The following is a 16355-nucleotide window of genomic DNA, read 5'->3' as shown; positions in this document are numbered from 1 at the left end:
GAGGTGAGCATTGTGGGTAGGTAGGGCTCACGGAGAGGTTCTAGGGTCTGTGTGGGCCAACCTCCAGACAAAGATGTGAGATTTCAGGGTCACAGAGAAAAGGACTCGGGGTGCCCCCGCCCCCAAAAGTGCTGGAGAGTTTTCTGGAATCCTTGACCTGCTTCCCCCACTGCTGTCCCTGCTCCTAGGCAGCCCTGACCTGTGGGGCAAGGGGTTGGCAGCTGGGGGGTCCCGCGGGGGAAGGTCGCCTGCGCCGCCGCCGGGGCGTCTGGGAAGGGATGGGATGGAGAAGGAGCTGGGCAGGCGGGTGTGGGGTTGGGAAGGAGGAAGTTCCCAGGGGCGGACAGGAAGCCCTGTGTGACCTTTGGCCTTTGCAGCCACCCGGTGATTCCTGATTCTAGACCCTTCCTGGACAGCCGCGGGGTGGGGGTGGCGGGACTGGGGGCCGCAGTCAGGGCCCAACCGGCTGTGGCTCCAGGTTGGCCAGGCAGGCGGGGTGGGGGGAGGGGGGCACAGTTCGGCCTCAAGTTGGCATGCCACCTGGCCAGCACGTGACCCCAGAAAAGCAACTTCCTCCCCCGAAATTCCGGTTTTATCCTGTTTACAGAGGGCAGCTCTTTGCTCCCTTTAAGAGGGGGGACTCATGTAGCCTAGGCTGACCTCCCAGTGCCTGTGTAGCTGAGGATGGCCTGAAACTCCTGACCCTCTTGCCTCCCCCTCCAAAGTGTGCAGCACCCCCCCTGGTTTACAGTGCTGGGCCGGGATCTCAGGGTCTCTCCGTGCTAGCAGAGCTCACTGCCCACGGAGCCCCACACACCTAGTTCCTCTTCCATCTTCACTGCTATGGTGGTCTATGGTGTCTTGGGCACCCCAGGGGGTATGTCTGTGGTCAGGACAACTCTGGGGAGTTAGGTATCTGCTTCCCCCTTTTGTGGGTTCTGGGTACTGAACACAGGTCTTCGGGTTTTGTGGCGAGAGCTTTTATCCACAAAGCCATCTTCCCAGCGCCCAATATCACTCGCTTCCAAGGCTTTCCTACAGAGCTGGACACGTAGTCAGCCTTAATAAACCATGGAGCATGCCTTATCAGTTCGCAGGACCTGGGTTCGATTCCCAGCACCTACATAATGGCTCATAACCACCCTGTAACTCCTGTCCCCAGGGATCTGATGCCCACTTCTGGGCTCGGACGGCACTATGCACACAGGTGTACATAGTCATACATGCAGGCAAAACACCCAGACACATGAAATAGAATGACACGAAATTTAAAATAAGTAAGCCGTGGGACTTCTGTAGGCACTAAGTGTGAAACTCTCACCCACACAGAGTATAACTGTCACATGATGCCAGGCTGAGAGGCAGTGGGCGGGGTCACAGTCTCTGAACCCAGAGGGCAGGAACAGTGATGGGTGGAATGTAAGTAACGAGGGTCCTGTCGGGGGGCTCAGGCAGGAGGCAGGGCTGGGGTTAGTTCTCGAAGAGTGGACAGTGCTTTATAATGTATGCGAGGTGTTTTATATTATGTACCTACAAACACAGAGTCAGCTGAGGGGCCAGCGAGATGGCTCCGTGGGAAAAGGTGATTGCTGCCAAGGCTGACAGTCTGAGTTCGATCCCCAGGACCCACGTGGTGGAAGGAGAGACTAGAGACCTACAGGTGTCCTCTCACTTCCATGTGGGTGCTGTGCATGTGTGAGTGCCCACCGTACACAAATAGATACATAAAATGTATTAAAAATAGAGTTGTGCCGTGTGGTGGCGCACACCTTTGATCCCAGCACTGGGGAGGCAGAGGCAGGTGGATCTCTGTGAGTTCAAAGCCAACCTGGTCAATAGAGCAAGTTCCAGGACAGCCAAGGCTACACAGAGAAACCTTGTCTTGAAAACAAACAAACAAACAAACAAAGAACAGCAACAACAAATGGAGTCGTAGTCTGGAGAGATGGCACTGGCTGCTCTTGCAGAGGACCTGGGTTCGATACCCAGCACCCACGCGATGGCTCAAAACCTTCTGTACCTCCAGGTCCAAGGGATCCAAAGCCCTCTCCTGGCTTCCACAGGCACTAAACACATGTGATACAGAGATACACATGCAGGCAAAACACCCATCCACATAAAATAATAAAATAAATAATGTCAGGTAAGGAAAAAGAAAGGCAATTGTAAACTTTCAGAAAATCAAAAAACCACCCTTGATCCTGGATCTGATGGTGGTGGTGTTGGGCAATTGTTACATTTTAACATACATACTAACTTCATTTCTATCAAGATCAAAATGATATTTTCTTTCCACATTGGTAATCCAGTCTCACAGTTTTGACACATTTTTTTTTTTTTTTTTGGTTTTTCAAGACAGGGTTTCTCTGTGTAGCTTTGCGCCTTTCCTGGAACTCACTTGGTAGCCCAGGCTGGCCTTGAACTCACAGAGATCCACCTGCCTCTGCCTCCTGAGTGACGGAATTAAAGGCATGTGCCACCACCCCCAGCTTAAGATTTATTTTTTAGGTAGAAAAAAAATAATGAATCTTCCTTGTTTTTTGCTTAGTTATGTCTTTAAGATTTTTTTTCCTTTCTTGCCTGTTTTAAAACTTTAAAGCTTGCATTTACTTTAGTGTGTGCGCACATGCGTGTGGAGGTCAGAGGACAACCTGCAGGAGTCAGTTCTCTGGTGGGTCCCAAGGCCTGAACTCAGGTCCTCAGGCTCAGAGGCAAGCACCTTCCGGAGAACCCTCTCGGGGCGCGGGGATGGAAGCCGGACTCCACACCCGTTCAGCTGCCCTGCCTGGAGCCTCCCAGGTCCACAGGCCGTTTGCCTTCGGGCTCCCAGCCCTGGTTCCCAGTCCCGGTCTGGACAGCACCTCCATTATTTTCTTCCAGTGGGGAAAGATCGGCAATCAGTCTCTCCGGTCCAACCTCCCATCCCCACTGGACATAGCTGCCTCCAGAGCGTCCTTCCAAAGGTTAATTCCTGGACCGCTCCTGCCGCACTGTATAAGGTCTCTAAAAATAGACATTCTGAAGCCCCGCTGCATCCCTGGCCAGGTTGTCCCGTAGGGAGGGGGAGGGGAAGCCGCCCTGCCAGGTCAACCTCATTCCCCGATGGGACGGACGCTCTGTGATTTTCCTGAGAACAATTTGTCATGGTCACAGGAAACTTTGCCCATGCTGCGTCCCTTCGGATGCTCGGCTCAGGATCCTCCTAGATGCTCCCCACCCCCTCACCCCCTCGTTCTCTCTAAATGGAAAACAATCAATTCGGCGGCCGAGCTGTTTGTTTAGGTGGGGACCTTTCGGAAGTCAGCACTTGCCACAGCTACGCAGCTCAGTCTTCACGGAGACAGGAGGTTTAAAAAAACGTTATGTCTTGGTTAGAAAAAAAATTTCACTGTTTGTTTTTTGTTTTATTGTTTTGAGAGACATTTGTTACTATGTACTCCAGGTAGTGTGAGGCTACTTGAAGGCCGGCCTTGAATTCACAGCAATCCTCCTGCCTCAGCTTCCAGAGTGCTGGGTGACAGAAGTGTGCCACCAGGAACATTATAAAGGAAGAAAGAGCTTTTTTTATTTTTAATTTAATTTAATTTAATTTAATTTAATTTAATTTATTTATTTAGGTTTTTCGAGGCCGGGTTTCCCTGTGTAGCTTTGGAGCCAGGCTGGCCTGGAACTCCCAGAGATCCGACTGGTTCTTCCTCCCAAGTGCTGGGATTAAAGGCGTGCGCCACCACCCCACTATTTTATTTTATTTTATTTTAGGATAGCCCTAGCTAGCCTGCAACTCTTGATTTACAGAGATCCTCCTGCCTCTGCATCCTAAGTGCTGGGATTGTAGGTGCGTGCCAGCCACCCAGCCTGGTGGCGGGAGTGGTTTTCCTGCCTGTCAGGCACACCTCCCTCTCAGTTTTCCATGAATGTATTTTCTGCTTTTAGGAGAAAGTGAGCGGGGCGGTGATGGCGCACGCCTTTAATCCCAGCACTTGGGAGGCAGAACCAGGCGGATCTCTGTGAGTTCGAGGCCAGCCTGGTCTACAGAGCAAGATCCAGGATTGGAGGCAGCGCCTTAGGACTCTGAGTCCCCTGGGGTGAGACTCTCAGGGGAGGCCTGTCATCACCATCCTGGGGCTGCTGTTGCTGCCCCACCCCCACCCCAGCTCCTGTACTCCCAGGAGGGGCCTGGTGGGCACAGCCCAGACTCCAGAGGCGTGGGCTGCAGACGGGAGTAGACTCAAGGGACACTGAGAGCTGGCCAGCGGCTAGGGCGTCCCCACCAGGCCTGAGGACCCTCGTTCGGCTCCACAGCCCACTCCTCCGAGGTCTCCGCACGAGCCCCGCTGCATCTACACACACACAGATTAATAAAGAAATGTAATCATTCTTTTAGACTCTTGACTCGGGGTGCCCTCAGGCTATGCCAGGGTCCCAGCACCCTAAAGAAACAAACAAAACCGGTTCAGGGGCTGTAGCCGGCTGGTAGAGCTCGTCCAGCATGCGTGACGCCCTGGGCTCTGTCCCTGCACCTCCGGTCACCTCAACACCGGTGAGATGGAGATCAGGATTTGGGGTCATCTTCAGCTACATGGTGTATTGGAGGTCAGCCTGGGCTACGCTGTCCTGTCTCAAAACGGTCAGAGGCAGAAGAAAAGCAGGCTCGGAGTGGCCTGCAGAGAGGTCACATGACTCCGTTCTGGCTCACCCTGGTGGCTTCTTGTGTCCCCTGCCACAGCCTCCCATTGCCCTCCACGCCCAGACACGGTATTTTCTCATAGTTTTTTTCCAGCAGAGTCTCCCTGTAAGCCTGGTAATTCTCCTGCCTCAGTCTCCAGATTGCTGAGATTACAGGCGGGAGCAATCGCTGGCGGGAGCAACCGCTTGGGATGACAATGTTCGTGGCGGTCGCATGTAGCTCAGGATAGTCTCAAAGTTCCTGTGTAGGCAAGGTTGACCCTGAGCTCCTCATCCCGCCCAGTGCCTGCCCCATCATAAAAGGAGTTTTCCCAGCTCTCAGGGCGGGGCTAAGGGGATCTCAGACCCCACCTCCCGGCTCTGCAGGCTGCGGCGACCCCTGATGGTAAGAAATGAGATGGTGCCTAGAAACCCCTCCGATCTGATTTCCAACTTACCAAAGGAAAACAAAAATGTCGTTTTTGAGCTGGGTGGCACTTGAGAGGCAGAGGCAGGCGGATCTCTGTGAGTTCCAGACCAACCTGGTCTACAAAGCGAGTTCCAGGACAGCTAGGGCTACACAGAGAAACCCTGCCTAAAAAAAAAGGGGGGGGGGAGCATCTTTTTTCTTCTCTCTTATTTTTGGATACTGTGCCTAGGGCTTCTTACCCACCGCTCCACCACTGAGATACATTCCCAGTCTTTCCCCACATCACATCACATTTTATTATTATTATTATTATTCCTCTTTTCTGGAGACAGGGTTTCTCTGTGTAGCCCTGGCTGTCCTGGAACTCGCTCTGTAGATCAGGGTGGCCTCGAACTCACAGTGATCCACCTGCCTCTGCCTCCCAGTTAAAGGTATGAACCACCACATCCCACTTCAGCATCATATTTCAAAAAATTTTTTATTTTATGTATCCGTGCTCCAACAGCAGAGACCAGAAGGGGGCGTCGTACTCCAGGAAGCTGGAGTTACAGGCGGGGTGAGCCGCCGGATGTGGGTGCTGGGGACCCATTGTGTCCTCTGCAGAAGCAGCCATTGCTCTTAACCACTGTGCCATCTCTGCTCGACAGAGATAACAATGTGTTTACAAACATTTTGAGTTGTGTTTGCTTTTGTCTGAGAATCAGGCTCATTAGATAGACAGTGGACCTGGATCTCAGCGTCCTTGTTCCCAGACTGTGGGTTCCTCTCCAGACTGTGCATTGTGTTCCTGGGATGTATGAAAGACAGGTTTTTGTGTTTGGATTTTTTTTTTTTTTTTTTTTTTGGCCAGGCTTGGCGGTCCACACCTTTAATCCCAGCACTTGGGGGGCAGAGGCAGAAGGATCTCTTGTGAGTTCCAAGACAGCCAGGGCCATAATACAGAGAGATCCTGTCTCAAATAAATAGATAAATGAATAAATAAATAAATGGTTTAATTTTTTATTTATTTTGTATATTCTCTGCCTGCATGAATCGGCACACCTATGCATGCAGTACCCAAGTGGGCCAGAGGAGGGTGCTGGATCCCCAGGACCGAGTTCTGGGTTTTGTGAGCGGACAGTGGGTGTTGAGAAAGCAACCCAGTGCCTTTGCAAGGGCAGTGCGTGCTCTGAGTTGCTGAGGCTGGAGATGTAGACAGGACTGCGCCTGCCTGGTGTGTGCCAAGCTGGGGCGATCTCCAGCGCCAGGGAACAGCAAGAAACAAAGAGTAAATTAAGGAATCTGGACGGATGGAGAAAACCCAGAAATGTCTCTCTCAGTCACGTTAAATGTGGATAAGCAGTTTCAAGGGAAAATGAGCCAGGCTTGGTGAAGTTCGCCAGCAAAGCCATAAAGCCAGTACTCATAGTGGAGACTGGCCGGTGTGTTTCAGGCCAACCTGAGCTACATAGGAAGATGTTGCAGAAAAACTATGTTAAACGTGATTTTTTTTAAGTATTATTATTATTTATTTTACAATACCATTCAGTTCTACATATCAGCCATGGGTTCCCCTCTTCTCCCCCCTCCCACCCCCTCCCCTTCCCCCCAGCCCACCCCCCATTCCCACCTCCTCCAGATCAAGGTCTCCCCCGAGGACTGGGATGGACCTGATAGACTCAGTCCAGGCAGATCCAGTCCCCTCCTCCCAGACTGAGCCAAGCATCCCTGCATAAGCTCCAGGTTTCAAACAGCCAACTCATGCAATGAGCACAGGACCCGGCACCACCGCCCAGATGCCTCCCAAACAGATCAAGCCAATCAATTGTCTCACCTATTCAGAGGGCCTGATCCAGCTGGGGGCCCCTCAGCCTTTGGTTCATAGTTCATGTGTTTCCATTCGTTTGGCTATTTGTCCCTGTGCTTTATCCAGCCCCGGTTTCAACAATTCTTGCTCATATAAACCCTCCTCTTTCTCACTAATTAGACTCCCAGTGCTCCACCCGGGGCCCAGCCGTGGATGTCTGCATCCAGATTCCTCAGTCCTTGGATGGAGTTTATGGCACAGCTATTAGGGTGTTTGGCCATCCCATCACCAGAGCAGGTCAGTTCCGGCTGTCTCTCGACCATTGCCAGCAGTCTTTTGTGGGGGTATCTTTGTGGATTTCTGTGGGCCTCTTTAGCTCTTTGTTAAATGTGAATTTTAAGACTCACAAACAACGTGAAATTAAGCACACATTAGATTGTTGAGCAGGGTGAGGTGGTGCAGGCCTTTAATCCCAGCCCCGGGGGAGGGGGCTATCCGGAGGTCCAGGGCAGCCTAGGCTATATAGCTAGTGTGAGGTCAGCCTGGGCTACATGAGACCCATTTGAAAGGGAAAGAGAGAAAGAAATGAAGACAGAGAGGGAAGGCGGGGGAGGGAGACGGGAGGAGAACTGTGGATCTTCCTAGGATTCTTTTGAGCCCAGTGAGAGCCCCTCCCCCATGTGACCGAGACAGCTCCCCTTTTTACGTCCTGCGCTGTCTTTTCTTGTCTCCTGGGCGTCTCCTCCAGAACATGGTCACTTTCGAGGCCCCAGGCATCCTCCTCACCTTGGCCCTGATCCTCATGACTCCTTAGAATTTGTAAACCTTCCCACCGAGTTTGCCTCGGTGCTCTGGTGAGTTCTGTGTGCTCCTAAAGGGTGAGTGAGCCTCTTGACCATGGGATGGAGGTCCCATCGTGGTTACCAGGGACATCGGGGCCTGAGCAAGCGAGGCGGGTTCCCTATGCAATGATGGTCTAGTACCGTGTGCTCCGAGAGAGGAGGACTGAGTCCTTCTGTGTGCTGCCACCTGGGCAGTCGTGGGTGGAGAAGAGCTGCGCGTGGACGCCGTGGGTCACGCCTCTCACCCACGCTGTCAGTCCTGGCCCGAGGCTCCCATCCTACTGGGGGTCACGAGGTGGCCTCCGGCAGCCCTTAGTGGGTCCAGACCTCGGGTGGGAGCGGATGCTGGGTTTGGACCTGGATCCTGAGCGGGGGCGGGGGCGCAGTCCTCTGCGCAGGTTGTGGAGCTCGGCTTCCAGGGCGGAACTGCAGAAAGGAGGGGACGGTGAGCGCCTGACGCCCGACACCGTGTCCGCGTGGGGACCCTGCACGGCCCCCATTCTCTTCCAGACTCTGACACACTAGAGACCCCTCCCCTGCAAGATCCTCCCCAGGCCCCTGACTCTTCTCGTTACCCTTTTCCTGCATCCTTGTATTTCCTCCCTGAGCCCCACATCGATTCCCCCAACTGGCACCTTCAACCCGGGGACCCCCAGACAACCTATGCCCCTCACCATCCAGAGCTATTTCCAGCTTCTCCCCGCCCGGCCCAGCTGGCCACCCTTCCCTCCCCACCTGCAGAGGCCCGGAGTCCCTAAGCCACGCCTAAAGAATACACTCTGCATCGTCATTGGCCAGCGGCCTTGTCCGTCCGCCGCCCGCGACCCGCCCTTTAACTCACTTGCGCTCCCTCAGCGCCACCTCGCGGCCAACGCAAGCTTCGCCGTCTGCCTCTGCTGCGCCTGCGCGCTGCAGTGCCGCTTCCAGCTGCTGCTTGGACTCCGTGGCTGCTGCCTCCCAGCGCTCCAGGGCTTCTGCGGGGGGACAGAGGGACGAGCGCGCCGTGTGCATGCTCGAATTAAAATGTGCGTGACTAAACCGGGCGGTGGTGGCGCACGCCTGTAATCCCAGCACTCGGGAGACAGAGGCAGGCGGATCTCTGTGAGTCCGAGGCCAGCCTGGGCTACCAAGTGAGTTCCGGGACAATCAGGGCTACACAGAGAAGCTCCGTCTCGGAAAAACAAAACAAAACAAAAAGATGGAATGTACATGACTTCCCATCTTCGTCATCGTTGTCGCTTTAATGCTATTATTGCTTTTGAGACAAGGTCTCATGTAGCCCAGGCTGGCCTCCGATTTAGCGAGAGACTGACTCCAAACTCTCAAGTCCTGCCCCCGGAGGGCTGGAGTAACAAGCATCCACCATCACATACCAACCTTTGCTGTTTGGGGTTTGATTTCGTGTTTGTTTGTTTAAGGCTGGGTCTTGCTCTGAAGCCCAAGTTGACCTCAAACTCACAGATATCCTCCTGTGTCAGCCTCCCGGGTCCTGGGGTAACAGCTGTGCACCACCAGGCCTTGTTTATGCGTGCTGCAGGTGGAGCCCCGGGCTCCAGGCATGCTAGGCAACCTCTCTGCCTCGCCAAGCCACAGACAGACTGGCCGGTCTGTATTATTTTCGAGCCTTTTGCTGGCCTGTTTCTGTTTTCTTGCCCTTATAGATTGTACTTTTTTTTATAACAGTTTTATTTTTTAATAATTTATTTAGTTATTACATATACAGTGCTCTGTCTGCATGCATGCCTGCAGGCCAGAAGAGGGCACCAGATCCCATTACAGATGGTTGTGAGCCACCATGTGGTTGCTGGAAATTGAACTCAGGACCTCTGGAAGAGCAGTCAGCGCTCTTAACCGCTGAGCCATCTCTCCAGCCCCTAGGTTGTACTTTTAATGTCTTTTTAGAGGTTGGCACAGCGATTGCAGCCCCATGACTGCGCGTTTCCAGGGACCTGCCTCCCGCCTCTACCCCCCTCCTCCGGCCTCCCTCCCCCAGCCCACCTACCTGTCAGTTCCCCGTTCTCCAGCCCCATCTGCGCGCCTCGGGCTTTGGCCTCATCCACCTCAATCTTCAGGGTCTTCAGCTGGGTCTGAAGCCGGCTCTGCAGACAGCGGTGCGGGAGGGAGAAAGGGAAAGTGGGCAGCTGGGTGAAGCCCAGACTCTGCACGGCAGAGAAGGCTCGGTTCTGTGAACTCCATCTGGGACTTGCCGCCGGCTCAGGCAGATGTGATGGGTGACAGTGCCTGGGTTTCTGAGGCTCACGTTGGTCCCTCATGCAAAACCGACCTGGCTGAGCTGGGCAGGGTCAGAACTCACACCTGAGGACCGGCGGTTTTGACCTCCCTCGCCTCAGGCCCTTCATCTGGGAAGGCAGGGAGCGCGCAGGGGCCGTCCTGACTTTTCTGTATCGGGATTAGAGCCACGACGTTGTGCACCTCAATCTGGCCTCAAAGCTGTGGTCTTCCTGCCTCAGCTTGCCAGGACATTTGGATTTTTAAAACACAGATGTCAGCTGCACTTGGCAGGATACGCCCATCACCCCAGCGCTTGGGAGGTGGACGGAGAAGGATCAGAAGTTCCAGCCAGGCATGGCCACAGCCTGAGTTCCAGGACATACTGGGCATCTGAGGCAGATCCTGTCTCAAAATTAAAAGTAAAAAGAGGAGACCCGCCTAGAATCCCCCAGTGAGGGGCTGGGGGCGTGGCTCAGAGGTGGAGCCCCGCCTAGAATCCCCAGTGAGGGGGCTGGGGGCGTGGTCAGGGTGGAGCCCCGCCTAGAATCCCCCAGTGAGGGGCTGGGGGCGTGGTCAGGGTGGAGCCCCTGCCTAGAATCCCCCAGTGAGGGGCTGGGGGCGTGGTCAGGGTGGAGCCCCGCCTAGAATCCCCAGTGAGGTCTGGGGGCGTGGCTCAGGATATAGCCCCAGCCCGGCAGGAGTTAAGTCTTGTGTTTCCAGCACAGGTCAGTGTCCACCAAAATCAGGTGTACAAACTGTGCTGGGTCAGACATGGAAAGGTCCACAGCCATTGTTTAATAAATGTGAATCGCTAGGTTTGGGAGTTTCCTTTTGTGATGGGGCTTCCCGCACCCAGGCTGCGCTCCACCTCTCCACGCTCCCGAGGAAGAGTTTGAATTCCTGACCTCCCTGCCTCTGCCTCCCTCGTGTGTGCCACCATACTGTCACTCCCTTTCGTGAGGCTGTGGGGTCAGGAGAGTTAAGAGTCTGAGGGGGTGGTCCCCGGAAAGGGAGGTCCGGCTGGCACCACCCCAAGAGGCCAACTTTAGTCTCCTAATTACAGGTGATGTAAGTGTCCCTCTCTCAAAATAAGACGGCTGGAGCCTGGAGTGGGGGTGAGGCCGCACGGAGGGTCGGGACAGGGTCTCTCGAAGCTCCGGGGCCCCGTGGCGCCATGGGTCAGAAGTTAGGCTCCAAGAGGGCTGGCATTTTAGAAGACAGGAGAAGCCACGGCGGTTTGGAGAGTCGGGGACACTGAGGCCCTAGCGACCCGCAAGCAGGATCTCTGCCCAACGTTCTGGCTTTGCCCTGCCCCTACCTGGCGGTCCTTGCAGGCTTTGAGCGCCGCCTCCAGCTCCCTCCTGCCGCCCTCGGCGCGCTGCAGCTGCCCGGCCAGGCTCTCCCGGCGCTGCTCGGCCTCGGCCAGCCGCCGCCGCAGTTCTTCGACCTCGGGCGCCGAGTCTGGGGGCCACACCGTGGCGTTCACCTGCTCGGGCTCAGGGCAGCGGGGGCCCCGGGCCGTCGAGGCCGCTAGGTTCCAGGCCACCAGCGCCCCTCCGGCCGCGGCTGCCGCCAGAAACACCGCAGCCCCGCACAGGGCCAGCAGTCGCCACGCGCGCCCCGGCTCCGGGCCCGGCTCTGCCATCCCACCGTGGCTCTGACCCTACGCGGGCCACCAGCACTTAATTGGCACCCTGGGGTTCCGGGGACACCCACGGTCCCGCCCCGCCCGGCGGCGGCTTCCCGAGGGATGGGGAGGGGTGCACAGGACCAGTCAGCTCTGAGCACTCTAGGAAAGACCCAGAGCCTTTTCACCAGGCCCTTCTGAGCCTCGGTTTCCCCAGAACTCAGTAACTGACGAGAGTCAGGAGCCCACGGAGGGTGGGGGTAGGGGGGACTCAAAAGACCAAATATGGTTAGGAAGCTCCGTGGTGCCACGTGAGCACATTCTGTTAATGGGGAAACTGAGGCTGGAAGATGGGAGGGGGTCTCCACGCTGGCTGTGCTCGGACCCATGTGGACAATCTTTCCATGAGAGTGGGGTTCAAGGTTCTTACAAAAAGAATTTTTTATGTTTTTATTACATTTCATTTATTTGTGTGCGCACCGGAGGAATGCAGGGGCTGTCCAGTCACAGGACCGCTCGTCTCTCTTTCAGGTCCGGGGCACCTAAGGTCGTCAGACACCCAGGTTCCTGCCTGCACTTTACCGGAGTCTCCTTCCTGGCTGCCCCCACATTCCAGCTGAGCCCCTAACAAGCAAAGCCTCACATTTTATTTCATCCTCTACCCTGTCATCACACAGGCCGGGCACACAGTGGGGGCACACTAAGTGTGAGCTGAGGATGACTCTGGTGCACACTAAGTGTGAGCTGAGGATGACTCTGGTGCACACTAAGTGTGAGCTGAGGATGACTCTGGTGCACACTAAGTGTGAGCTGAGGATGACTCTGGTGCACACTGTGAGCTGAGGATGACTCTGGTGCACACTAAGTGTGAGCTGAGGATGACTCTGGTGCACACTAAGTGTGAGCTGAGGATGACTTTGGTGCACACTAAGTGTGAGCTGGGGATGACTCTGGTGCACACTAAGTGTGAGCTGAGGATGACTTTGGTGCACACTAAGTGTGAGCTGGGGATGACTCTGGTGCACACTAAGTGTGAGCTGAGGATGATCTAGGTGTGCCCCTCCTTCAGTTCGTGAAATGGACGTGGTTTGCAGTCGCACACACCTGTCGGCCCAGAGGGGGTGCAAGTGGGATGATGGAGTAAGAGGCTAGCCTGGGCTACAAGAGACCTGGGGCTGAAGGTTTAACCCCAATTAGAATATAAATAAAATACATTTACAATAAACTCAAAGGCATTAAGCCAGGATCTGTGGCCCAAGCCTCTGATCCCAGCACTCAGGCAGAGGCAGGAGGATCGCTATGAGTTTGAGGCCAGCCCGGTCTGAAAACAAAAACAACAAAATAAAAGATATTGAGTTCATAGAAATACGGAATTAAGCTGGGAGACTCTGGCCCGGATTTAACTCAATCGCTTCTGCCAGGCAGCCCCTGGCTCCCTCACCCAGACAGGAAGGTCAGGACCCAGCAGACCCAACCGAATCCCCAAGAAGTGGGAAGAGCCAAGCACGTGATGAAATGACAGCGACCAGTGTCGAGGTGACACCTGGGGAAGGTCGCCACTCTCCAGCTGAAAACGCACGTGGGCGTGGCTGCCTCTGGTCAGCGGCCTCCAGGGGAAGCCAGTCCAGTCAGTGAGGGACTGAGTCTTTCTGTGCTTGCATGGAATTTCCGCTGGGTTGAACAATTCTATTTACATCACAACAAAAAAGATGAGATTTAAAGAGAAAGGGGAAGGAAAGATAAATAAGGAGAGAAGAAGAGGAAAGGATGGAAAAAAGGAGAAATGAAAAAGGATAAAAAAAATCTGAAGAAAGGAAAATAAGATGAGAAGAGAAATGAAAACCAAGTCAGGCCCAGAGAGGTTGTACCACAAGCCAGGAACCCAGAGCACAGCCTGACTTCCTCTGGAGTCCCCAGCCCAGCCCTCTGCTAAGTCAGGCACAGGTTTGAGGTCCAGACTCGGGGTAAAAGGGACCAAATGTCAGGGTTTGTCCTCCTGTGTAGGTTGGCAAGCGGTCTTCACCAGCCATCTCGGTGCTGAGGAGCTGGGGGTGGAAGCCATGCAGGGGACATTCCAGGAACCCAGGAGGACAGAGGTCACAGCTGGAGAGGTTGCTCAATGCCCAGGGGAGGCCTCACCGCCGGGTCAGCCGGGGCTCCCATGCAAGCCCAGACCCGTGTGTGTGTGTGTGTGTGTGTGTGTGTGTGTGTGTGTGTGTGTGTGTCTGTCTGTCTGTCTGTCTGTGTCTGTCTGTGTCAGTGTGTCTGTCTGCATGTGTCTGTCTGTCTGTGTGTGTCAGTGTGTGTGTGTATCTGTCTGTGTCAGTGTGTCTGTCTGCATGTGTCTGTCTGTCTGTGTGTGTGTCAGTGTGTGTGTGTCTGTCTGTGTCAGTGTGTCTGTCTGCATCTGTCTGTCTGTCTGTCTGTGTCAGTGTGTGTGTGTATCTGTCTGTTTGTGTCTGTGCATGTGTGTGTATGTCTGTCTGTGTCAGTGTGTCTGTCTGTGTCAGTGTGTGTGTGTCTGTGTGTCTGTCTGTCTGTGTCAGTGTGTCTGTGTATCTGTCTGTCTGTGTCAGTGTGTGTGTCTGTCTGTCTGTCTGTGTCTGTCTGTGTCAGTGTGTGTGTGTGTCTGTCTGTCTGTCTGTCTGTGTCTGTCTGTCTGTCTGTCTGTGTCTGTGCATGTGTGTGTCTGTCTGTCTGTCTGTGTCTGTCTGTCTGTCTGTGTCTGTCTGTGTCCACTGCACCGCTGTCTCCTTTCTCTCCTCTAACTCCTCCATAGCCTCGAGGGTCCAGTGTGAAGGAGACAGTGACCCAAATAGATGAAAAAGTCCCGCCCTCCCCTTCCCTAGCCAATCAGCCACAGGAAATTTTCACAGAAAACAGGAAAGGAGGGAGGGAGGGAGGGAGGGAGCAGCAGGCGGCGAACAGGTCAGGGCTTCTAGAAAATGTCTGCAAGGGAGGGGCAGTCACCCTATGGAGCCTGGTCCTCCACTTCTACTGTTCCAAAATTCACCCCAAGAAATCTGATTTTATTAGGCTAAGTTACAGAGCAATGGGTGACGGGGTGATGAACGGTCTGCAGTGTGTGGGGAACCTGTCCAGCATAGATGATGACCCTGCCCGCTCCCCTCCTAAAGTCAAGTCAACAGCCCACAAGCTGGGTGTCGGCCTCAGAGGACCGTCCAAGACCACCCGAGAAGGGCCAGCTCTAAGTACCCCCAGTGAGGGGCTGGGGGCGTGGTCAGGGTGGAGCCCCGCCTAGAATCCCCAATGAGGGCTGGGGGCGTGGTCAGGGTGGAGCCCCGCCTAGAATCCCCCAGTGAGGGCTGGGGGCGTGGCTCAGGGGTGGAGCCCCTGCCTAGAATCCCCAGTGAGGGGCTGGGGGCGTGGTCAGGGTGGAGCCCCGCCTAGAATCCCCAGTGAGGGCTGGGGGCGTGGTCAGGGGTGGAGCCCCTTCCTAGAATCCTCCAGTGAGGGGCTGGGGGCGTGGTCAGGGTGGAGCCCCTGCCTAGAATCCTCCAGTGAGGGGCTGGGGGCGTGGACAGGGTGGAGCCCCACCTAGAATCCCCAGTGAGGGGCTGGGGGCGTGGTCAGGGTGGAGCCCCGCCTAGAATTCCCAGTGAGGGGCTGGGGGCGTGGCCCAGGGGTCAGGATTTGGGTTTGGTTTCCAGAACACACACACACACACACACACACACACACACACACACACACAGCAGGGTTGAGCAAGACCTCAGGTGTGAGGATTTAGAAGAGCTTGCACAATCTGCCCGACACTGGAAAGGGCATGGTCACCAACTGTTTACCAAGACAAGGACAATGATGTGAAGCAAACAAGAATCAAGGCACAAAGGGATTACAGGTGCCTGGGAAGGGGCATTTGGGAGTCCCCAGGGGAGCCCTGTCTCCAGTGGGTACTATGGGGTCAAGGGAACAAGACTGTGAACCTCAGTGTCACAGGCAGGAAATGGCAGGGACAATAGCTGGGTCCCAGGAGGATGTGGAGGAAGGAAGAGATATCCCGGGGCGGAGGGTAGGGGTAATCAGAGCTAGGCACTAGAGACTGAGAGGGAGATGGAAACTGGGGGACAGTAGTCCTTAAGAAGGCTTAACTGGCCAGGCGGTGGTGGCGCTCACCTTTAATCCCAGCACTCGGGAGGCAGAGGCAGGTGGATCTCTGTCAGTTTGAGGCCAGCCTGGTGTACAGAGTCCCAGGACAGCCAGGGCTACACAGAGAAACCCTCTCTCAAACAAACACACACACACACACACAGAAGGCGGCTTAACTGAGTGTAAACTGGTGTAAATTCCATGATGTTTGTTCTTGGTTGTCAACTTGACGACATGTGGAATTAACTAAAACCCAAGGGACTGGGCACGGCTGTGAGGACGGAATAAATCATTTGAAGCGGGAAGACCCACTGCTGATCCAGGTCTTCTGAGGTGGGAAGAGCCACCTGCAGTCTGGGCCACGCCCTCTGCTGGCAGCCTAGGTAAAGGGCTCTGCCTCCTCGCTCTCGCTTTCATGAGCAAGTCCGTTCCTTCACCGCCATCAGAGCCTACTCTCCAGGACAAACCCCCGGCCGCCCAGAGCTCACTGCGGGAGACAGAGGAGCATGGAGAGCCATTCTGGCCTCAGCCAGTAGGTGAGAGCCATAGTCCTGAAAGCCACCCTCTGTACCCGCTGAATGAGGCCACAGAGTGGGCGGGTGGACAGGTGTGGTCAGCAATCACCTCAGCTTGCAGGGTGGTCCCCGACAGTGGGTGATACAA

General features: G+C 55.0%; 1 protein-coding gene across 1 annotated transcript; it reads right to left on the bottom strand.

The window, feature by feature from the left end:
- Positions 1-6731: 6731 nt before the first annotated feature.
- Positions 6732-11738, bottom strand: Ccdc194 (coiled-coil domain containing 194). Its single transcript, XM_042262930.2, has 4 exons — positions 11274-11738; positions 9726-9822; positions 8565-8697; positions 6732-8149 (listed from the first exon to the last, which is right to left on the bottom strand). The coding sequence occupies exons 1-4, from the start codon at positions 11598-11600 to the stop codon at positions 8002-8004; spliced, it is 705 nt and encodes a 234-aa protein (XP_042118864.1). The 5' UTR covers positions 11601-11738; the 3' UTR covers positions 6732-8001.
- Positions 11739-16355: the final 4617 nt, after the last annotated feature.

The sequence above is a fragment of the Peromyscus maniculatus genome, chromosome 17, assembly GCF_049852395.1.
Source record: "Peromyscus maniculatus bairdii isolate BWxNUB_F1_BW_parent chromosome 17, HU_Pman_BW_mat_3.1, whole genome shotgun sequence".
Classification (NCBI taxonomy): Eukaryota; Metazoa; Chordata; class Mammalia; order Rodentia; family Cricetidae; genus Peromyscus; species Peromyscus maniculatus.
The sequence above is the reverse complement of the archived record's forward strand: the minus strand, read 5'-3'. Positions and strand labels throughout refer to the sequence as shown.